General features: G+C 41.5%; 2 protein-coding genes across 3 annotated transcripts; both read right to left on the bottom strand.

Annotated features, from left to right (window-relative positions):
• Positions 1–3,389: 3,389 nt before the first annotated feature.
• LOC120486157 (uncharacterized) lies at positions 3,390–7,174 on the bottom strand. Of its 2 annotated transcripts, XM_039682017.2 has the most exons (3): positions 7,065–7,174; positions 5,566–6,655; positions 3,390–3,710 (listed from the first exon to the last, which is right to left on the bottom strand). In XM_039682017.2, exons 1-3 carry the CDS (start codon positions 7,120–7,122, stop codon positions 3,500–3,502), a joined length of 1,359 nt encoding a protein of 452 aa, XP_039537951.2. In that variant the 5' UTR covers positions 7,123–7,174; the 3' UTR covers positions 3,390–3,499. The 2 variants fall into 2 exon arrangements, with proteins under 2 accessions (XP_039537951.2, XP_088985267.1); XM_089129141.1 differs by lacking the exon at positions 3,390–3,710 and having other exon boundaries at positions 5,562–6,655.
• Positions 7,175–22,998: 15,824 nt separating this feature from the next.
• On the bottom strand, positions 22,999–23,655 carry LOC148981858 (general transcription factor II-I repeat domain-containing protein 2B-like). Its single transcript, XM_089127469.1, has one exon. It carries the CDS (start codon positions 23,653–23,655, stop codon positions 22,999–23,001), a length of 657 nt encoding a protein of 218 aa, XP_088983595.1.
• Positions 23,656–23,940: the final 285 nt, after the last annotated feature.

The raw sequence follows: 23,940 nt of genomic DNA, 5'->3' as shown, positions 1-23,940 counted from the left end.
GAACTTTGCTCACTGTAAATTGTGTTGGGCTTCTAATCTCATGTTCAATGTAACTCATAGAGCGCAGTACAGTGATGACAGACAAGAGGATGAAGCTTGATAAGGAGGATATAACCAAGGCTTTTAAAGGTAAACTGAGAGGTCAGCGGAATTCAATGCACAAGACAACAAATTCAATGTATATAAAATTTTATGTTATTTTGAATTTATTTAGAGACTTGAGGTATTCGGGGTGGATCTCATCCACCCCCGGTGCCTTGCCACGGAGGAGTTTCTTGACTACCTCGGTGACCTCAGCTAGGGTGATGGACGAGTCCACCCCTGAGCCCTCAGCCTCTGCTTCCTCAATGAAAGACGTGACGGCGGGATTGAGGAGGTCCTCGAAGTATTCCTTTCACCGTCCGACAACATCCCCAGTCGAGGTCAACAGCCGCCCACCCCTACTGTAAACAGCATTGGTAGGGGACTATTTCCCTCTCCTGAGGCGCCGACAGTTTGCCAGAATCTCTTCGAGGCCAGCCGATAGTCCTTCTTCATGGCCTCACCAAACTCCTCCCAGGCCCGAGTTTTTGCCTCCACAACCACTCGGGCTGTAGTCCACTTGGCCTGCCGGTACCTGCCAGCTGCCTCCGGTGTCCCACGAGACAACCAGGCCCGATAGGACTCCTTCTTCAGCTTGACGGCATCCTTTACTTCCGGTGTCCACCACCGGGTTCAAAGATTGCCGCCTTGACAGGCACCGGAGACCTTACGGCCACAGCTCCGAGCAGCCGCTTTGACAATGGAGATGGAGAACATGCTCCACTCAGACTCAATATCTCCCCCGGGATCTGGTCGTAGCTCTGCCGGAGGTGAGAGTTGAAGATCTCTCTGACGGGAGGTTCGGCCAAACGTTCCCAGCAAACCCTTACAGTACGCTTGGGTCTGCTGAGTCTGTCCAGCCTCCTCCCCCGCCATCGGATCCAACTCACTACCAGGTGGTGATCAGTTGACTGCTCCGCCCCTCTCTTCACCCGAGTGTCCAAGACATACGGCCGCAGGTCAGCCGAAACGACCACAAAGTCGATCATCGACCTACGACCTAGGGTGTCCTGGTGCCACGTGCACTGGTGGACACCCTTATGCTTGAACATGGTGTTTGTTATGGACAAACTGTAACTAGCACAGAAGTCCAATAACCTCAAGTCTCTGGATGTTGTGGGGCTGTCTTGGTTGACACGCCTCTGCAGCATCACGTGGCGGGCGGGGACAGTGCCTCTGGGATGGCAGACCGGGGTGGTGGTTCCTCTTTTTAAGAAGGGGGACCGGAGGGTGTGTTCCAACTATGGGGGGATCACACTTCTCAGCCTCCCTGGGAAAGTCTACGCCAGGGTACTGGAGAGGAGAATACGGCCGATTGTGGATTTGGAGAAGGCATTCGACTGTGTCCCCCGAGGCGGCCTGTGGATGGTGCTCCGGGAATATGGGGTCCGGGGTCCTTTGCTAAGGGCTGTCCGGTCCCTGTATGACCGAAGCAGGAGCTTGGTTCACATTGCCGGTAGTAAGTCAGACTTCTTCCCGGTGCATGTTGGACTCCGGCAGGGCTGCCCTTTGTCGCCGGTTCTGTTCATGATTTTTATGGACAGAATTTCTAGGCGCAGCCAGGGGCCGGAGGGTGTCAGGTTTGGGGACCACACAATTTCGTCTCTGCTCTTTGCGGATGATGTTGTCGTGTTGGCCCCTTCACACCAGGAACTTCAGCATGCACTGGGACGGTTTGCAGCCGAGTGTGAAGCGGCTGGGATGAAGATCAGCACCTCCAAATCCGAGGCCATGGTCCTCAGTCGGAAAAGGGTGGTTTTCTCCCTTCAGGTTGGTGGAGAGATCCTTCCTCAAGAGGAGTTTAAGTATCTTGGGGTTTTGTTCACGAGTGAGGGAAGGATGGAACGGGAGATTAACAGACGGATCGGTGCAGCTTCAGCAGTAATGTACCAGTCGATGTAATGTCAGTCGATGTACCGGTCTGTTGTGGTGAAGAAGGAGCTGAGCCGTAAGGCAAAGCTCTCGATTTACCGGTCAATCTACGTTCCTACTCTCACCTATGGTCATGAGCTTTGGGTCATGACCGAAAGGACAAGATCCCGGATACAGGCGGCCGAAATGAGCTTTCTCCGCAGGGTGGCTGGGCGATCCCTTAGAGATAGGGTGAGAAGCTTGGTCACTCGGGAGGAGCTCAGAGTAGAGCCGCTGCTCCTCCACATCGAGAGGGGTCAGCTGAGGTAACTCGGGCATCTGTTCCGGATGCCTCCTGGACGCCTTCCTGGGGAGGTGTTCCAGGCACGTCCCACTGGGCGGAGACCCCGGGGAAGACCTAGGACACGCTGGAGAGACTATGTCTCCCGGCTGGCCTGGGAACGCCTCGGTATCCCCCCAGTAGAGCTGGAGGAAGTGTCTTGGGAGAGGGAAGTCTGGGCATCTCTGCTTAGACTGCTGCCCTCGCGACACGGCCCCGGATGAGCGGAAGAAGATGGATGGATGGATGGAATTTATTTAGATTAATTGCATTTTGAAAAAATAATTAATGGATTTATTGCATTTTGGTGGGAAAAAAATCTGTTTTTATAATAAATCTTTAAAAATAATGTAATGCAAGTATTGCATGTCCATTATGGCTCGTTCATTTGTGGAATATGCAGTGAACATAGCCAAAGTTTAGAGATGGCAAAATTACTCACTTCCCGTACTCAAGTAGTACAGATACTTGTGTTAAAAATACTCATGTAGAAGTAAAAGTAGAAGTACTGATTTAACTTCTTTACTCAAGTAAAAGTAACAAAGTACAGTCTTGGAAATGTACTTAAAGTATAAAAGTAAAGTAGCCTTGCGAATGACAACCACTTTTATGCAATATTTACACTGCTCTATTCCAGATAAATGTATATGCCATGTAATTACTTAAGTTTTACTGCCTGATTTGGACATTAATATAATAAGTATTATTCATAAGCAATATCTAGTTTAGATAGTGATACATTTTGAAAAAAAAACTTGTTATTTGCTTAAATATGTGATCCTTCTGCTATTACGAAACACAATTTTGGCAATTTATTGCATTATCTCTTTAAATGTGATAAAAACACTAAATAATAATTTTAACTATTTATTGGTATGTAATTTACGCTGGTGTAAGGTGCTGGAAAAAGCTCTAACATGGACCTTGAAAGTGCTTGAAAAGTGCTTAATTTGACGTTGGAAAAGGTGTACGAACCCTGAGCTTTGAGACATCTAAAATATTGAATGTTTAAAAAGCAATCATATCTGGATACTTCATGACTTTTTCAGAACTAAAATTATTCCTGATTCAAGCAGAATCTGCAGAAAATTAAAAAAAGGACAATAACAATGAGATGTTAATAAAATGAGTAAAGAATTTAATCAATAATAAGAAGAGAAACTAGATGTTAAAACAGTGAATAACGAGTTAAAAATTAATAACAGATGCATGTCTCTATTAAAAGTGTTATGGCCTCTTCTTCGGCTCCTGAAGGTTTTTCGAGTGCATTTTCTGGTGGTATTTCAGTTCATCTTCTGGATTGAAGGACTTCCAGCATTTCGCTTCTTCCCAGTGTGAACTCTCATGTGAATCTTCAGCCTTGATTTCCATGTGAAGCATTTTTGAGGAGGCAGATTTTTGGCTTCTCTTTTTCCTTTCTTGTTCACCTCCATCAGGTCTAAAGGAAACATTAAATCAAGTGAGTTTCAATGTTTTTATGCACACAACTTGGCTTACTCATGTCCTTAAAGGGTTAGTTCACCCAAAAATGAAAATTAAGTCATTAATTACTCACCCCCATGCTGTACCAACCCCGTAAGACCTTCGTTCATCTTCGGAACACAAATGAAGATATTTTTGATTAAATTTGAGAGCTGTCTCACTACCACATAGACTTCCGGGACTGGCTCTTGACGGCCCAGAAAGTCAATGAAGAAAATGTTTAAATATTCCATGTGACTACAGTGGCTCAACTATAAGTTTATCAAGCGACGAGAATACTTTTTGTGCAAAAAACAAAACAAAAATAACGACTTTATTCGACTATTCCTTTTCTTCCTTGTTGGCCTGAAACGAGACTTTCTTAGATTTCCACGACGCATGCGCGAGAACTGAACTGAGGTAGTTGAAGGAGACAATAAAGTATTCTCGTCGCTTGATAAACTTATAGTTGAGGGATATTTAAACATTTTCTTCATTGACTTTCTGGGCTGTCAAGAGCCAGTCCCTTAGGAAGCCAATGTGGTAGTGAGACAGCTCTCAAATTTAATCAAAAATATCTTCATTTGTGTTCCGAAGATGAACGAAGGTCTTACGGGGTTGGTACAGCATGGGGGTGAGTAATTAATGACTTAATTTTCATTTTTGGGTGAACTAACCCTTTAAAGTAGTGATGGGAGATTTCGAAACACTGCTTCGTGAAGCACAGACACCTTTATGAATCTTTCAGATCAGTGGTTCAGAGCATGTATCAAACTGTGAAAGTCACGGGATTTCAGTAAATGAGGATTCGTTGCCTCATAACCGTTTCAAAATGTTTTAAATGTCAATGAAACCATGAGCGAACCATTGAACAAGTGTCAATGGGTTTGACCTGATCACTGATCAGTTTTAAGTATTTGTAGACATTTCAATGGTACATTTGTATGATTAAAAATAATAGTAGTTGATAAGTCTCGTATTCGCCTGTTGAGCCGAGCAATCCATGCAACAAACGTAAAGAGCCCTGAACTTGAATGATTTGTTGATTGCATTTGATTGATAACCTTCAATAACATATTAGCAATGGTTTGTAAAAGGTGTTTTTATGCATGTTTGGACTGAGTTTTTGTTGCATTTACACTGTTCTGACCAGCGTGTGGCGTTTCGAACGCTAAAAAAAAAATTTTTTTACAATGCACTTGGTTCGACTGATTCAACTTGACTCTTTACTTGGTTTAACTTTACACTCTTTACCTGCTTTTATTATATTTTATTTGTGTTTTAGCATTCTGTTCGTTAATTTTCACAGATTTTAATAAAGCAAAATATTTTTTTCTTACGAGTAAACGAATATCGGCGTGCGTTATGAGCAAAAGCACTAATCTCATTGGTCGTAACGTTTTTGACGCAGTGCGTCAAACCAAAATAATGAACCCAAGGCGTTTTTTTTTTTTAAAAGACTCTTTTATGCGTGACGTTTTTCGTGTCGGTGTGCACACTCAAAGGTGCGAGGCGTTAAACGTCGGTGAACAGGCAATAAGACACTCTTTTTCGCCACCTGCTGGCGTATTTATGTAATATGAAGAAATTGTCACTGAACAAATCAACGAATAAATCATCACTGAAAATTAACGATTCTCTGGAAAGAATTACATTTTCCACCACTAGTACACACAAACTACCATCACAGTTCGGCACAATTAGCCTAGTGTGCTGAGCATTATGGGCCGTAATTACGGGTTTGTAAATTAGCTGTGCCGTACCAGGCTCAAGTGGAAACACAACTGGAAGCTTTTCCAAAGGTTCTCAGCACATAAAAATTAACCACTTACTGGGATCTCAGACTGTAGTGATGTGGTTTCTCCACTGTGTGGATCTTCATGTGTCGGTTCAGGTTATTTTTAATAGAGAAACTCTTTCCGCACTGATCACACGTGTGCGGCTTCTCTCCAGTGTGGATCCTCTCATGTCTTTTCAGAGTTGATGAGTCACTGAATCTCTTCTCGCAGTGTGAACACATGTAAGGTTTTTCTCCATTGTGGATCCTCTCATGTATTTTCAGAGATGATAACACACTGAATCTCTTGTCACAGTGTGAACACTTGTAAGGTTTTTCTCCAGTGTGAATTCTCTGGTGCCGTTTTAAGTCCTTTGCTGCAGTAAAAGTCTTCTCACACTCAAAGCACATGTACTCTCTCACACCAGTATGCATTTTCTGATGTGCATGTAAATTACACAGCTTTGAAAAACTCTTTCCACACACAGAACATGAATACGGCTTCTCCTTCGTATGAATTCTCAGGTGTGTCTTCAGGTCTGATGCCCTGATAAATGCTTTCCCACACTGATCACAAGTGAACGGCTTCTCTCCGGTGTGGATCCTCATGTGACCATTAAGGTGTGCTAATTGACTAAAACTCTTCCCACATTGTTGGCATGTGAACGGCTTCTCTCCGGTGTGGATCCTCATGTGAACCTCAAGACTAGGTTTGGCTGCGAAACTACTCCCGCATTGATCACATGTGAACGGCTTCTCTCCAGTGTGAACTCTCATGTGAAGCTCATGATGTTGTTTGCGTGTGAAACTCTTCCCGCACTGATCACATGTGAACGGCTTCTCTCCGGTGTGGATCATCATGTGACACTCAAGACTAGGTTTGGCTGGGAAACTACTCCCGCATTGATCACATGTGAACGGCTTCTCTCCAGTGTGAACTCTCATGTGATGCTCAAGACTTTGTTTGCGTGTGAAACTCTTCCCACACTGATTGCAGGTTGTAGATTTCTTATCTCTTTTCTTTAAAAATGTCTGTTTAGTCTTTGAGCGACTCAAAGGTTTTTCTCCAGGTTTGACATGATGTTCCTCCTTCACTTCACTCAGTTCTTCACTCTCATCACTCTCTTCCATCCGGTCTAAATAATCTTAGAAATAATCAAAATAATTGAAAGAGAAATATGGAGTGAATGGAGATAAAAAAAATATTCCAGATGTAATGGACAACTGTTATAAAATATTACAATTTATGTATTTTTATAAATTAATCAAACGTCCCTGAAACATTCCATGAATGAGTTACACTGATCTTCCAGTTAATATTTTGTAAACTTTATAGGCAAAAATCCCATGTTTCTGTCGTCAGAACTATTAAATATATTTGATCAATGACACAATTATCTATGAACATTAAAATACACAATACTGTCATATTTTGACCCCAGTTTAACTGTTTAACTCTTAGTTTAACTCTTTATCTAAAAGTGATGAAGTGCTTGAATGTTTCTAACATGAATGTTGTCCAGCATCATGAATGAATGAGGAATAAACACCAACCTCTTTGTTCTTCAGGATCTTCAGTGTGTTTCATTCTGCAGGGTTCTGGATCACTCATGTTCTCACTGTCCTCTTTAATAAACTCAGTCTGCAGATTTCAGCTCTTCCTGATGCTCGTCTATACTTGTAGCTGATGGGAATTTACAGCATTTATAGGAGAATTGCAGTGGGAGGAGCTTTAATGATGATGAATTGCAGTGGGAGGAGCTTTAATGATGATGAATTGCAGTGGGAGGAGCTTCAATGATGAATTACAGTAGGAGGAGCTTCACTGATGATGTGGCTGCTGTAGGAGGAGCTGATTTGGCAAAATCTAAGTTATATAAATTACAGAATTTTTTTGTGTTTGTTTGTTTGTTTGCTCATGGACAACAGAATGTAAATTCTCCCACATATAAATAATGTTAAGAAAAACAGTTGAAAGCATTAACAGAAATAAACAGGCTACTTATATTAACCAACAAAAACTATCAGTCTGCTGAGGTGGCCCGGTAGTGTTTCGAGGGCCGGTCTGATCAAATGTATTCATTGCAGGTTCGCCATGCGCACTCGGGGCCCAAGCGAGGGGAAGAAAAAAAAAACACTTTCTTACATTTTCGATAATGTAGCAGGCTATATGGATTGTACGTCATAGGAATAATTGTATAAATAATTATTACATTATTATAATAATTGTTTGGCATCCTAAAACACCATTGATAATGTAATGCAGACTGAGACTCTCATAACTAAAAAGATGTTTGAGCCCTCTTTATTGTCCTGGTACAAATCAATGCTTTTTCTTTGTTCAACGAGCAGTTCATGGGATGAAGCTCTTATTTTTGATCTCTCAGAGAGCACGAGATTGATGAATTTAAATGAGCTTTAAGTGTCAGGAGATGTGAAGACATCAGCATAATAAATGAGGTGAAAACAGGAACTATTGTCATGAAATAAAGAGTGTTTTCAGCAGATCTGTTAATATTGATGATCCTCAGACTATCAACACTCATTCAACAAGCCTTTCAGGATCATCAGCAGATCATCTCACTTTATTCGGAGTGTTTGCTGTTAGAAAGCCTGCAAGCCTTATATTGACAGACAATAGTGTTTTTCACAATATAACATGGATAAATCATCAATAATAAAAGAAACTAATTAAATAAACAGGCCACAAGCCAAAAACATTAGGCACAAATGACAATCCTTTAGATAAAACTGAAATCTGATCATCAGACAGTACTTTTTCGGAGATTAGACCTGTCTTTTACACTCTTCCTAAAATTCATAAGAGACTCATATATCCTCCAGGTCGTCCAATTGTAGCACAGACATAAAAAAAATATTGTTGGTTTAAAAAAAATAAGTAACCAGGTTGCCTTAAAATTTTAAGTTCATTGAATTGGAAAAATTTAGTTAATAATAATAATAATATATTTTATTTGTAACGCACTTTACATCAATTTAATGACCTCAAAGTGCTAAACATGAAAAAACAGGAACATTAAAAAAAAAAGATAAAATTGTCATGATTCTGCCTTCTTGTCTTTGATTTTCTCTAGTCATGAGGCAGGATCATGACAGAATCATGTTTTGTGTGCAAGCGCATGGCCTGTTTGGGCCATGTGCTTGTGTTGTCTCGTTTCTTTACTCCGCCCCCTTGTTATCCTCGTCTCGTCATTATTGTCTAGTCAGTCTCACCTGTCCTTGTCATTAGTGTTCCCTTTATAACCCCCTTGTGTTTGCTGTCTTGTGTCGGTTCATTGCCAACTGTTGCCAAATGTTAAGCTGTCTCAAGTTTGTGAGTACCTGTCAAGAGTATTTGTCCTGTTAATCAATTGCCCGTGTCAGTCGTTTATCTAGTAGTGTTTTGTCAGTACCTTGTCTAGACAGTCTCCTAGTCCTTGTCAGAGTCTTGTTTTGCCCCCTCATGGGCTTTGTTTTCCTATTTTGTCCTGATAAACCCTGAGTTAATTGTACACCGTCTGAGTTTGGGTTCATCTCCATCCACATCATAACAAAAATAAATGAAATAAAAGCACTGTTAGCCATAGAAGGCTTTTCTAAAAAGATGGGTTTTAAGGCCTTTTTTTAAAAGAGTCAACAGTCTGAGGGACCCTTAGTTGGACAGGGAGAGCATTCCAGAGAGCAGGTGCGACTGAACAGAAAGCTCGATCACCCATAGTACGAAGCCGTGTCCTCACAGGCTGAAGGAGATCGGCCTGTCCAGAGCGGAGTTCACGAGATGAGGAAAGGGGGGTGATGAGTTGTTTGAGATATGGTGGTGCAGTGCCATGGAGGCACTGATGTGACAGAAGGGAAACTTTGTATTCAATCCTGTACTGGACAGGAAGCCAATGGAGCGATTTAAGGAGGGGTGTGATGTGGTGGTACTTCTGCAAGCCCATCAGGATCCTAGCCCCACGGTTCTGTATGTACTGCAGTTGCTTGATGTTCTTGCTTGGGATCCTGATTAGTAGTGCATTGCAATAGTCCAGCCTGGAAGAAAACAAAGGCATGGACAAGTTTTTCTGCATCAGGGAAAGTCAGCATTGGGCGAAGTTTTGCAATGTTCCTTAGGTGAAAGAAATAGGTTTTACATAGATGATTAATGTGGGCCTCAAAGGTCAGGTGAGGGTCCATTCTAACACCAAGGTTTGTGACTGAGGGTGAGAGGTGGATATCATGACCAGAGAAGGTGATGCTGGTGATGGTGGACGACCGGGTCTGATGCGGAGTGCCAACAAGAATAGCTTCCGTTTTTAAGTTGTTGAGTTGCAGAAAATTAGCCGCCATCCACGTCTTTACCTCCTCCAGGCAGGTTTGAAGTGTGGAAAGGGCTTCAGAGGGATTAGGATTTGTTCTAATGTAAACTTGAGTGTCATCAGCATGGCAGTGGAAAGATAATCCATGCCGGCTGATGACATGACCAAGGGGGAGCATGTAAAGTGTGAAGAGGGTGGGGCCAAGGACTGAACCTTGAGGGACACCACAAGTGACAGAGTGTGTGTCCGATTTAGCAGCACCCAAGGATACATACTCTGTTCTATCCGTGAGGTATGATGAAAACCAGGCCAGAGCAGTATCAGAGAGTCCAACTGAAGTAGCTGCTATCTCTGCCTTTACTTCGAATTCATTGATGGTGGCGGACTTTTGTGCATCGTATGATGTTCACGGATGAAATCTGAACTAGGAAGAATGTTTATTATAATTTTTTTTCTGGAATCAATGATAAATACATGTCTGACCCTTGTAACAAACCAAAAAAATGAGAAAAATCGCATTCATGATGATTTATGGTGATTTTATTTCCGTTAGACCTGTGTCTACATTGACGCTGATGCATTAAAGTGGTTTAAGATGGTGGCTCTATTGACACATTCGTTCCAATGAACTGCCGTAGCCAAGGTGAGGTCTGGTGTATATGTCTATGAGTTGCCAGCTGCCATTAAACTAAACCAAAATACCAACTTTTATTTCAAAATTTTTGATTAAAATCATCTTTGAAGACAGTGTTGACACATAAAAGCTGTGACCACAGGGATTTCAACTTTTTTGCTGAATATTTAAAAAAAAATATAAACCTTAGGTTAGGTTAGGTAACTTAGGTTACTTTTATTATACCCGTTGTGATTGGGCAAGCGGATATGTTGCATTTTGCAGAAAAGGGAGACTGGCATTTGTCGCGTTTTGGAAAGAAAGGGAGAAAACTTTACATAATAACACGGCGGATATCGCATTTTACGTAAAATTAAACATTGTTTTGTATTTGGTCGGTATTGAAAAGTCAGATTTTTGCAGTAACTAATTTTTTTTTTTTAAATGGCGTTTATCGCGTTTTGGAACCAAACTCTTCATATTTTCTCTTTGATCCTCACAATTTTGGAATCCAGTCGCGGGCCGGATCGAACGGCTTGGCAATTGATGATCAATGGTCTAGAGCCTCCATTTTCGCAAATGATTTCAATCTTCTTGAAACTCTGGATTCTGATAGAGGGCCATGGGACTTAGACCTGAGTGCAAAAATTGAGGCTCTTAGACCCTTCCAGAGCTGAGATATTGAGATACCACGTAGCATTTATGCCAATATAAATATCTCAGTATCTCAGCTCTGGAAGGGTCTAGAGCCTCCATTTTTGCACTCAGGTCTAAGTCCCATGGCCCTCTATCAGAATCCAGAGTTTCAAGAAGATTGGAGAAACTTATTTGTTCGCACAAAAAAAAAAACGACAGGGGTAACACTGTCGTTTTTTTTTGTTGTTTTTTTTTGGTCGAAATTTTGAGTTTCTCTGATCTTCTGGAATAAAAAAAAATTAAGTTTCCCCAATCTTCTCAAAACTCTGGATTCTGATAGAGGGCCATGAGACATAGACCTGAGTGCAACAATGGAGGCTCTAGACCCTTCCAGAGCATGAGATATCAAAATTCAAAATTTCGACCCGAAAAAAAAAAAAGACAGTGTTACCCCTTTCGTTTTTTTTCGTTTTCGGGCGAAAAATTAAGTTTCTCCAATCTTATCAAAACTCTGGATTATGATAGAGGGCTGTGAGACTTTGACCTGAGTGCAAAAATGGAGGATCTAGACCCTTCCAGAGCTGAGATATCAAAATTCAAAATTTCGACCCAAAAAAAAAAACGACAGTGTTACCCCTTTCGTTTTTTTTCGTTTTCGGGTGAAAAATTAAGTTTCTCCAATCTTCTCAAAACTCTGGATTATGATAGAGGGCCGTGAGACTTTGACCTGAGAGCAAAAATGGATGATCTAGACCCTTCCAGAGCTAAGATATCGAAACTCAAAATTTCGACCCGAAAAAAAAAAACGACAGTGTAACCCCTTTTGTTTTTTTTTCATTTTTGGGCGAAAAATTAAGTTTATCCAATCTTCTCAAAACTCTGGATTATGATAGAGGGCTGTGAGACTTTGACCTGAGAGCAAAAATGGAGGCTCTAGACCCTTCCAGAGCTGAGATATCGAAATTCAAAATTTCGACCCGAAAAAAAAACGACAGTGTTACCCCTTTCGTTTTTTTTCATTTTCGGGCAAAAAATTAAGTTTCTCCAATCTTCTCAAAACTCGTGATTATGATAGAGGGCTGTGAGACTTTGACCTGAGCGCAAAAATGGAGGCTCTAGACCCTTCCAGAGCTGAGATATCGAAACTCAAAATTTCGACCCGAAAAAAAAACGACAGTGTTACCCCTGTTACGTCCCTGTGGTCGTATGTTTTTCTTTTGGTTTCTATTTCTCTTCTCTCTCTTCTACCACTATCCTATTCTTAGGTTTGCGTCATCTCTTGTCCGCTGTTGGTTGAGAGCGATGTCAATCTTCATTTACATCATGACGTCATCTCCCTCCCGTGGCCTATCAAGTTCAACCTTCGAGTTTAAAGGGAAGCGGGAGAAGAACGCAAGACAGCTTTTGTTTCTTTCTGTGTGTTGATTGCCGCTTGTATGTACGTTATTTTTCTGTTACAGACATTACTCGGTTTTGTTTTGTTCTGCCTTGATGGCGTGTTTTGAGGTTACCACTTGTAACGTGTTCTGCCTTGATGGCGTGTTTTGTGGTTACTAATTGTAACGTGTTCTGCCTTTGATGGCGTGTTTTGAGGTTACCAAGAGTAATTTGGACAGGTAAAATGTCACGTGACGTACATAAAACAACACCTAGTAAACTCGATGTATACTACACCAGGTAAGAGAGTGAATGCCACTTTTGTATGTTTTGTTATTAGTTAGTGTAGGTAGAGAGGGCGCTTTGCGCTGAAGATCTTTGTCTTTTATTTTCTTTTTGTTATTAGTGAGCTAAGAGGTTGGGGTTTAGTTAATTGGTGTTTGTTTTGTTCCTTTCTTTTATTCGGCTTCACTTTACGTCCTTATACTCTATTATTATTATTATATTTATTTATCTTTGCATTAAAAATATCATTTGTCAAATAAATCATACATTATATTTTCACAACTCTGAGTATGGGTCGTCTCTTGCCATTATAACGTGCACCATCTCCTGATCACAACCTCAATGTTGCCCCTTTCAAACAAACTTGTTTGAGGGTACGTAACACCCCTTACGTTTTTTTTTTCGTTTTCGGGCGAAAAATCAAGTTTCTCCAATCTTTTCAAAACTCTGGATTATGATAGAGGGCCGCGAGACTTTGACCTGAGCGCAAAAATGGAGGCTCTAGACCCTTCCAGAGCTGAGATATCGAAACTCAAAATTTCGACCTGAAAAAAAAACGACAGTGTTACCCCTTACGTTTTTTTTTTTTCGTTTTCGGGCGAAAAATCAAGTTTCTCCAATCTTTTCAAAACTCTGGATTATGATAGAGGGCCGCGAGACTTTGACCTGAGCGCAAAAATGGAGGCTCTAGACCCTTCCAGAGCTGAGATATCGAAACTCAAAATTTCGACCCGAAAAAAAAACGACAGTGTTACCCGTTACGTTTTTTTTCGTTTTCGGGCGAAAAATCAAGTTTCTCCAATCTTCTCAAAACTCTGGATTATGATAGAGGGCCGTGAGACTTTGACCTGAGCGCAAAAATGGAGGCTCTAGACCCTTCCAGAGCTGAGATATCGAAACTCAAAATTTCGACCCAAAAAAAAAACGACAGTGTTACTTACCCCTTACGTTTTTTTTCGTTTTCGGGCGAAAAGTCAAGTTTCTCCAATCTTTTCAAAACTCTGGATTATGATAGAGGGCCGCGAGACTTTGACCTGAGCGCAAAAATGGAGGCTCTAGACCCTTCCAGAGCTGAGATATCGAAACTCAAAATTTCGACCCGAAAAAAAAAACTACAGTGTTACCCCTTACGTTTTTTTTCGTTTTCGGGCGAAAAATCAAGTTTCTCCAATCTTTTCAAAACTCTGGATTATGATAGAGGGCCGCGAGACTTTGACCTGAGCGCAAAAATGGAGGCTCTAGACCCTTCCAGAGCTGAGATATCGAAACTCAAAATTTCGACCCGAAAAAAAAAACGACAGTGTTACCCCTTACGTTTTTTTTCGTTTTCGGGCGAAAAATCAAGTTTCTCCAATCTTTTCAAAACTCTGGATTATGATAGAGGGCCGCGAGACTTTGACCTGAGTGCAAAAATGGAGGCTCTAGACCCTTCCAGAGCTGAGATATCGAAACTCAAAATTTCGACCCGAAAAAAAAAACGACAGTGTTACCCCTTACGGTTTTTTTGTTTTTGGGCGAAAAATCAAGTTTCTCCAATCTTCTCAAAACTCTGGATTATGATAGAGGGCCGCGAGACTTTGACCTGAGCGCAAAAATGGAGGCTCTAGACCCTTCCAGAGCTGAGATATCGAAACTCCAAATTTCGACCCGAAAAAAAAATGACAGTGTTACCCCTTACGTTTTTTTTTCGTTTTCGGGCGAAAAATCAAGTTTCTCCAATCTTCTCAAAACTCTGGATTATGATAGAGGGCCGCGAGACTTTGACCTGAGCGCAAAAATGGAGGCTCTAGACCCTTCCAGAGCTGAGATATCGAAACTCAAAATTTCGACCCGAAAAAAAACGACAGTGTTACCCCTTACGTTTTTTTTCGTTTTCGGGCGAAAAATCAAGTTTCTCCAATCTTCTCAAAACTCTGGATTATGATAGAGGGCCGCGAGACTTTGACCTGAGTGCAAAAATGGAGGCTCTAGACCCTTCCAGAGCTGACATATCGAAACTCAAAATTTCGACCCGAAAAAAAAACGACAGTGTTACCCCTTACGTTTTTTTTCGTTTTCGGGCGAAAAATCAAGTTTCTCCAATCTTTTCAAAACTCTGGATAATGATAGAGGGCCGCGAGACTTTGACCTGAGCGCAAAAATGGAGGCTCTAGACCCTTCCAGAGCTGAGATATCGACACTCAAAATTTCGACCCGAAAAAAAAAACGACAGTGTTACCCCTTACGTTTTTTTTTCGTTTTCTGGCGAAAAATCAAGTTTCTCCAATCTTCTCAAAACTCTGGATTATGATAGAGGGCCGTGAGACTTTGACCTGAGCGCAAAAATGGAGGGTCTAGACCCTTCCAGAGCTGAGATATCGAAACTCAAAATTTCGACCCGAAAAAAAAACGACAGTGTTACCCCTTACTTTTTTTTTTTCGTTTTCGGGCGAAAAATCAAGTTTCTCCAATCTTTTCAAAACTCTGTATTATGATAGAGGGCCGCGAGACTTTGACCTGAGCGCAAAAATGGAGGCTCTAGACCCTTCCAGAGCTGAGATATCGAAACTCAAAATTTCGACCCGAAAAAAAAACGACAGTGTTACCCCTTACGTTTTTTTTTCGTTTTCGGGCGAAAAATCAAGTTTCTCCAATCTTCTCAAAACTCTGGATTATGATAGAGGGCCGTGAGACTTTGACCTGAGCGCAAAAATGGAGGCTCTAGACCCTTCCAGAGCTGAGATATCGAAACTCAAAATTTCGACCCGAAAAAAAAAACGACAGTGTTACCCCTTACGTTTTTTTTTTTCGTTTTCGGGCGAAAAATCAAGTTTCTCCAATCTTTTCAAAACTCTGGATTATGATAGAGGGCCGCGAGACTTTGACCTGAGCGCAAAAATGGAGGCTCTAGACCCTTCCAGAGCTGAGATATCGAAACTCAAAATTTCGACCCGAAAAAAAAACGACAGTGTTACCCCTTACGTTTTTTTTCGTTTTCGGGCGAAAAATCAAGTTTCTCTAATCTTTTCAAAACTCTGGATTATGATAGAGGGCCGCGAGACTTTGACCTGAGCGCAAAAATGGAGGCTCTAGACCCTTCCAGAGCTGAGATATCGAAACTCAAAATTTCGACCTGAAAAAAAAACGACAGTGTTACCCCTTACGTTTTTTTTTTTCGTTTTCGGGCCAAAAATCAAGTTTCTCCAATCTTTTCAAAACTCTGGATTATGATAGAGGGCCGCGAGACTTTGACCTGAGCGCAAAAATGGAGGCTCTAGACCCTTCCAGAGCTGAGATATCGAATCTCAAAATTTCGACCCGAAAAAAAAACGACAGTGTTACCCCTTACGTTTTTTTTTCGTTTTCGGGCGAAAAATCAAGTTTCTCCAATCTTCTCAAAACTCTGGATTATGATAGAGGGCCGTGAGACTTTGACCTGAGCGCAAAAATGGAGGCTCTAGACCCTTCCAGAGCTGAGATATCGAAACTCAAAATTTCGACCCAAAAAAAAAACGACAGTGTTACTTACCCCTTACGTTTTTTTTTCGTTTTCGGGCGAAAAATCAAGTTTCTCCAATCTTTTCAAAACTCTGGATTATGATAGAGGGCCGCGAGACTTTGACCTGAGCGCAAAAATGGAGGCTCTAGACCCTTCCAGAGCTGAGATATCGAAACTCAAAATTTCGACCCGAAAAAAAAAACTACAGTGTTACCCCTTACGTTTTTTTTTCGTTTTCGGGCGAAAAATCAAGTTTCTCCAATCTTTTCAAAACTCTGGATTATGATAGAGGGCCGCGAGACTTTGACCTGAGCGCAAAAATGGAGGCTCTAGACCCTTCCAGAGCTGAGATATCGAAACTCAAAATTTCGACCCGAAAAAAAAACGACAGTGTTACCCCTTACGTTTTTTTTCGTTTTCGGGCGAAAAATCAAGTTTCTCCAATCTTTTCAAAACTCTGGATTATGATAGAGGGCCGCGAGACTTTGACCTGAGTGCAAAAATGGAGGCTCTAGACCCTTCCAGAGCTGAGATATCGAAACTCAAAATTTCGACCCGAAACAAAAAACGACAGTGTTACCCCTTACGGTTTTTTTGTTTTTGGGCGAAAAATCAAGTTTCTCCAATCTTCTCAAAACTCTGGATTATGATAGAGGGCCGCGAGACTTTGACCTGAGCGCAAAAACGGAGGCTCTAGACCCTTCCAGAGCTGAGATATCGAAACTCAAAATTTCGACCCGAAAAAAAAACCACAGTGTTACCCCTTACGTTTTTTTTTCGTTTTCGGGCGAAAAATCAAGTTTCTCCAATCTTTTCAAAACTCTGGATTATGATAGAGGGCCGCGAGACTTTGACCTGAGCGCAAAAATGGAGGCTCTAGACCCTTCCAGAGCTGAGATATCGAAACTCAAAATTTCGACCCGAAAAAAAAACGACAGTGTTACCCCTTACGTTTTTTTTCGTTTTCGGGCGAAAAATCAAGTTTCTCCAATCTTCTCAAAACTCTGGATTATGATAGAGGGCCGCGAGACTTTGACCTGAGCGCAAAAACGGAGGCTCTAGACCCTTCCAGAGCTGAGATATCGAAACTCAAAATTTCGACCCGAAAAAAAAACGACAGTGTTACCCCTTACGTTTTTTTTCGTTTTCGGGCGAAAAATTACGTTTCTCCAATCGTCTCAAAACTCTGGATTATGATAGAGGGCCGCGAGACTTTGACCTGAGCGCAAAAATGGAGGCTCTAGACCCTTCCAGAGCTGAGATATCGAAACTCAAAATTTCGACCCGAAAAAAAAACGACAGTGTTACCCCTTACGTTTTTTTTCATTTTCGGGCGAAAAATCAAGTTTCTCCAATCTTCTCAAAACTCTGGATTATGATAGAGGGCCGCGAGACTTTGACCTGAGCGCAAAAATGGAGGCTCTAGACCCTTCCAGAGCTGAGATATCGAAACTCAAAATTTCGACCCGAAAAAAAAAACGACAGTGTTACCCCTTACGTTTTTTTTCGTTTTTGGGCGAAAAATCAAGTTTCTCCAATCTTCTCAAAACTCTGGATTATGATAGAGGGCCGCGAGACTTTGACCTGAGCGCAAAAATGGAGGCTCTAGACCCTTCCAGAGCTGAGATATCGAAACTCCAAATTTCGACCCGAAAAAAAAAATGACAGTGTTACCCCTTACGTTTTTTTTTCGTTTTCGGGCGAAAAATCAAGTTTCTCCAATCTTCTCAAAACTCTGGATTATGATAGAGGGCCGCGAGACTTTGACCTGAGCGCAAAAATGGAGGCTCTAGACCCTTCCAGAGCTGAGATATCGAAACTCAAAATTTCGACCCGAAAAAAAACCGACAGTGTTACCCCTTACGTTTTTTTTTCATTTTCGGGCGAAAAATCAAGTTTCTCCAATCTTCTCAAAACTCTGGATTATGATAGAGGGCCGCGAGACTTTGACCTGAGCGCAAAAATGGAGGCTCTAGACCCTTCCAGAGCTGAGATATCGAAACTCAAAATTTCGACCCGAAAAAAAAAACGACAGTGTTACCCCTTACGTTTTTTTTCGTTTTTGGGCGAAAAATCAAGTTTCTCCAATCTTCTCAAAACTCTGGATTATGATAGAGGGCCGCGAGACTTTGACCTGAGCGCAAAAATGGAGGCTCTAGACCCTTCCAGAGCTGAGATATCGAAACTCCAAATTTCGACCCGAAAAAAAAAATGACAGTGTTACCCCTTACGTTTTTTTTTCGTTTTCGGGCGAAAAATCAAGTTTCTCCAATCTTCTCAAAACTCTGGATTATGATAGAGGGCCGCGAGACTTTGACCTGAGCGCAAAAATGGAGGCTCTAGACCCTTCCAGAGCTGAGATATTGAAACTCAAAATTTCGACCCGAAAAAAAACGACAGTGTTACCCCTTACGTTTTTTTTCGTTTTCGGGCGAAAAATCAAGTTTCTCCAATCTTCTCAAAACTCTGGATTATGATAGAGGGCCGCGAGACTTTGACCTGAGTGCAAAAATGGAGGCTCTAGACCCTTCCAGAGCTGACATATCGAAACTCAAAATTTCGACCCGAAAAAAAAACGACAGTGTTACCCCTTACGTTTTTTTTCGTTTTCGGGCGAAAAATCAAGTTTCTCCAATCTTTTCAAAACTCTGGATAATGATAGAGGGCCGCGAGACTTTGACCTGAGCGCAAAAATGGAGGCTCTAGACCCTTCCAGAGCTGAGATATCGACACTCAAAATTTCGACCCGAAAAAAAAACCGACAGTGTTACCCCTTACGTTTTTTTTTCGTTTTCTGGCGAAAAATCAAGTTTCTCCAATCTTCTCAAAACTCTGGATTATGATAGAGGGCCGTGAGACTTTGACCTGAGCGCAAAAATGGAGGGTCTAGACCCTTCCAGAGCTGAGATATCGAAACTCAAAATTTCGACCCGAAAAAAAAACGACAGTGTTACCCCTTACTTTTTTTTTTCGTTTTCGGGCGAAAAATCAAGTTTCTCCAATCTTTTCAAAACTCTGTATTATGATAGAGGGCCGCGAGACTTTGACCTGAGCGCAAAAATGGAGGGTCTAGACCCTTCCAGAGCTGAGATATCGAAACTCAAAATTTCGACCCGAAAAAAAAAACGACAGTGTTACCCCTTACGTTTTTTTTTTTTCGTTTTCGGGCGAAAAATCAAGTTTCTCCAATCTTTTCAAAACTCTGGATTATGATAGAGGGCCGCGAGACTTTGACCTGAGCGCAAAAATGGAGGCTCTAGACCCTTCCAGAGCTGAGATATCGAAACTCAAAATTTCGACCCGAAAAAAAAACGACAGTGTTACCCCTTACGTTTTTTTTCGTTTTCGGGCGAAAAATCAAGTTTCTCTAATCTTTTCAAAACTCTGGATTATGATAGAGGGCCGCGAGACTTTGACCTGAGCGCAAAAATGGAGGCTCTAGACCCTTCCAGAGCTGAGATATCGAAACTCAAAGTTTCGACCCGAAAAAAAACGACAGTGTTACCCCTTACGTTTTTTTTCGTTTTCGGGCGAAAAATCAAGTTTCTCCAATCTTCTCAAAACTCTGGATTATGATAGAGGGCTGTGAGACTTTGACCTGAGCGCAAAAATGGAGGCTCTAGACCCTTCCAGAGCTGAGATATCGAAACTCAAAATTTCGACCCGAAAAAAAAACGACAGTGTTACCCCTTACGTTTTTTTTCGTTTTTGGGCGAAAAATCAAGTTTCTCCAATCTTCTCAAAACTCTGGATTATGATAGAGGGCCGCGAGACTTTGACCTGAGCGCAAAAACGGAGGCTCTAGACCCTTCCAGAGCTGAGATATCGAAACTCCAAATTTCGACCCGAAAAAAAAAATGACAGTGTTACCCCTTACGTTTTTTTTCGTTTTCGGGCGAAAAATCAAGTTTCTCCAATCTTCTCAAAACTCTGGATTATGATAGAGGGCTGCGAGACTTTGACCTGAGCGCAAAAACGGAGGCTCTAGACCCTTCCAGAGCTGAGATATCGAAACTCAAAATTTCGACCCGAAAAAAAAACGACAGTCTTACCCCTTACGTTTTTTTTTCGTTTTCGGGCGAAAAATCAAGTTTCTCCAATCTTCTCAAAACTCTGGATTATGATAGAGGGCCGCGAGACTTTGACCTGAGCGCAAAAATGGAGGCTCTAGAACCTTCCAGAGCTGAGATATCGAAACTCAAAATTTCGACCCGAAAAAAAAAACGACAGTGTTACCCCTTGCGTTTTTTTCGTTTTCGGGCGAAAAATCAAGTTTCTCCAATCTTCTCCAAACTCTGGATTATGAAAGAGGGCTGTGAGACTTTGACCTGAGTGCAAAAATGGAGGCTCTAGAACCTTCCAGAGCTGAGATATCGAAACTCAAAATTTCGACCCGAAAAAAAAACGACAGTGTTACCCCTTTCGTTTTTTTTAATTTTCGGGCGAAAAATTAAGTTTCTCCAATCTTCTCAAAACTCGTGATTATGATAGAGGGCTGTGAGACTTTGACCTGAGTGCAAAAATGGAGGCTCTAGACCCTTCCAGAGCTGAGATATCGAAACTCAAAATTTCGACCCGAAAAAAAACGACAGTGTTACCCCTTACGTTTTTTTTCGTTTTCGGGCGAAAAATCAAGTTTCTCCAATCTTCTCAAAACTCTGGATTATGATAGAGGGCCGCGAGACTTTGACCTGAGTGCAAAAATGGAGGCTCTAGACCCTTCCAGAGCTGAGATATCGAAACTCAAAATTTCGACCCGAAAAAAAAAACGACAGTGTTACCCCTTACGTTTTTTTTCGTTTTCGGGCGAAAAATCAAGTTTCTCCAATCTTCTCAAAACTCTGGATTATGATAGAGGGCCGCGAGACTTTGACCTGAGCGCAAAAATGGAGGCTCTAGACCCTTCCAGAGCTGAGATATCGAAACTCAAAATTTCGACCCGAAAAAAAAACGACAGTGTTACCCCTTACGTTTTTTTTCGTTTTCAGGCGAAAAATCAAGTTTCTCCAATCTTCTCAAAACTCTGGATTATGATAGAGGGCCGCGAGACTTTGACCTGAGCGCAAAAATGGAGGCTCTAGACCCTTCCAGAGCTGAGATATCGAAACTCAAAATTTCGACCCGAAAAAAAAACGACAGTGTTACCCCTTGCGTTTTTTTTCGTTTTCAGGCGAAAAATCAAGTTTCTCCAATCTTCTCAAAACTCTGGATTATGATAGAGGGCCGCGAGACTTTGACCTGAGCGCAAAAACGGAGGCTCTAGACCCTTCCAGAGCTGAGATATCGAAACTCAAAATTTCGACCCGAAAAAAAAACGACAGTGTTACCCCTTACGTTTTTTTTCGTTTTCGGGCGAAAAATTAAGTTTCTCCAATCGTCTCAAAACTCTGGATTATGATAGAGGGCCGCGAGACTTTGACCTGAGCGCAAAAATGGAGGCTCTAGACCCTTCCAGAGCTGAGATATCGAAACTCAAAATTTAGACCCGAAAAAAAAACGACAGTGTTACCCCTTACGTTTTTTTTCGTTTTCGGGCGACAAATCAAGTTTCTCCAATCTTCTCAAAACTCTGGATTATGATAGAGGGCCGTGAGACTTTGACCTGAGCGCAAAAATGGAGGCTCTAGACCAGGGGTGGGCAACAGTTTTAGTCTGAGGGCCACAGTTACTTTGGCAAAGTAACCCGAGGGCCACCCTTTGGACAATTGCAATGGGCTATATGCACGCATAAGTTCCGCATTTGACGTAAGGATGCTCGTCCATTTCCGGTTGTGTAGATTAAAGCGGAGGAAAACCGGAGAAAACGGGATTATGGCAGAGTCTTCAATATTTACTGTCCTCCCGTCTTTGAAACGAAACGTACACGTTTAGATGTAATTTTATATATAGTTATGTTTATTTAATATAATTTTAAAAAGAAGCATAAACACAACGAGGGGTGTCTGTTTTATCTGTTTTTGTGACTAAAGATTCATTAGTATAACCATGGAGTATAAAATTCAATATAAATTCTCGGTATTGCATTGGACTCTATGATCGGCGGAAGTTATCGAGCATCCTTAATCCTTCACCGGAAATACCGCCGTGCATAGAGCCCATTGAACATAGTTAAATGATTTAATTGATACAAATTAATTCAATGCAAGTATACAATTTTTGTATACGAATATGTCTCTACAGTTATTTACAGCTACTAACTGGATTTACTTTTAAGCATTCATTTCCTACACTACCCAGCATATTGTTCAACTGTCATTCATACCAGCTGTAGCTATTCAAGATAGAAAACTAATAACAAAACTGCAAATATATGTTTGTGCAAATTTATTAGCATACTGATACAGACTTCAGGCAATCTGGCTTGGAATTATCAAATTTTATTGAGGCTATATACCACCAGAGGGAGAACTTCAGAATAAAAAACATTTTCAGCTGATTTCATTTGTGATTATTAATTTTTTGTAATTTCTTTCACATATTTTGTTCAAATCTTTTATAAAATAGAACACAATTTAAGTGCAGATTAACTTCAAACATATGTTTGCTTGAACGATATAAAGGACAACATTGAAATAGGCCTATGCATCCCACAAAATGTAAATTTGATTTAGCTGTATCATAACCATCTACGCGGGACATGCATAAGAAACATGGCAACATGAAACTGAAAAATGTTTTAAAAATAACACCAATCAAGGGTAACTTGATGGAACTAGCCAAACATAGGCTACTTTAGAAAAATTTATTTCATCCTATGCAACTGAGATGACCATGAAGAGCGTTTTGTCGGTGTTCTGTAACTCAATGTGAACAATTGAGGAGGTCGCCTTTCTTTACTAACTCATCAAAATCTGGGGTCGTGTTCGATGTAGAGATGCGCAACACGGACGACAGGTGTGCATCGGTTAGTCGTGATCTGTAGCGTGACTTGTTAAAGTTCATTACAGAGAAAGTCTGCTCGCATACATACGTGGACCCGAATAAAACTAGCATCCTTTGCGCATGCCTCCGCATGTTAGGAAACTTGCCCTCGTTCAATGCACTATAAAACCTGTCCAATGATGACGAGGTGAATTTCTCCTTGAGAGAGGGATCGCACTGCATGTCAATCAACTCAATCAACTGGTCGCTGTCAAAGGAAAAGGGGGCGGACACCAGCTCCATCTCTTTTTCTATTTTACTGAAATCAGAGAAACGCCTGTTGAACTCAGTGTGCAGATCCTCGATTGTAGTAGTGTATTTGACAGTGAGTCGGGATGGCACATCCTTTATTGTGGCAAGAGTTGGGAAATGTGTAAAGCTCTTGTTTGTCATTTGCCGGGAAAACAGAGTCAGCTTTGCTCTGAATGCTCGCACGTAGGAATACAGTTTGTGCACGAACACATCCTTCCCCTGCAGCTTCCTATTGAGGTCATTCAAATGGCCCATTAAATCCACAGAAAAGGCAAAGTCAAACATCCAGTCGGAATATTTAAGTTCTGGAAAGTCACCAGCCTTCCCGGCATTTTTAATAGCAGGATCGCAATTCAGATAAAGACGGTGTTTTTTTTGTTTTTTTTTAAGGCGGTGTGTGTTTCATTCAAATTGCGAGTGCATCGCGGGGGCCGGATTAAAGCACTATGCGGGCCGGATCCGGCCCCCGGGCCGTATGTTGCCCATGTATGCTCTAGACCCTTCCAGAGCTGAGATATCGAAACTCAAAATTTCGACCCAAAAAAAAAAACGACAGTGTTACCCCTTACG

This window comes from Pimephales promelas, chromosome 3 (genome assembly GCF_988280905.1).
Source record: "Pimephales promelas chromosome 3, fPimPro1.hap1.1, whole genome shotgun sequence".
Lineage (NCBI taxonomy): Eukaryota > Metazoa > Chordata > Actinopteri > Cypriniformes > Leuciscidae > Pimephales > Pimephales promelas.
The sequence above is the reverse complement of the archived record's forward strand: the minus strand, read 5'-3'. Positions and strand labels throughout refer to the sequence as shown.

What these genes read in the sequence shown, in the direction of transcription:
- LOC120486157 (XM_039682017.2), bottom strand. Translation starts at nt 7,122, where the DNA reads ATGAGTGATCCAGAACCCTGCAGAATGAAACACACTGAAGATCCTGAA. An exon ending in AGATCCTGAAGAACAAAGAG is followed by an intron (nt 6,656 to 7,064) that starts GTTGGTGTTTAT and finishes ATTATTTCTAAG; the next exon opens with ATTATTTAGACCGGATGGAA. An exon ending in CACTACAGTCTGAGATCCCA is followed by an intron (nt 3,711 to 5,565) that starts GTAAGTGGTTAA and finishes TGTTTCCTTTAG; the next exon opens with ACCTGATGGAGGTGAACAAG.
- LOC148981858 (XM_089127469.1), bottom strand. Translation starts at nt 23,655, where the DNA reads ATGTTTGACTTTGCCTTTTCTGTGGATTTAATGGGCCATTTGAATGAC.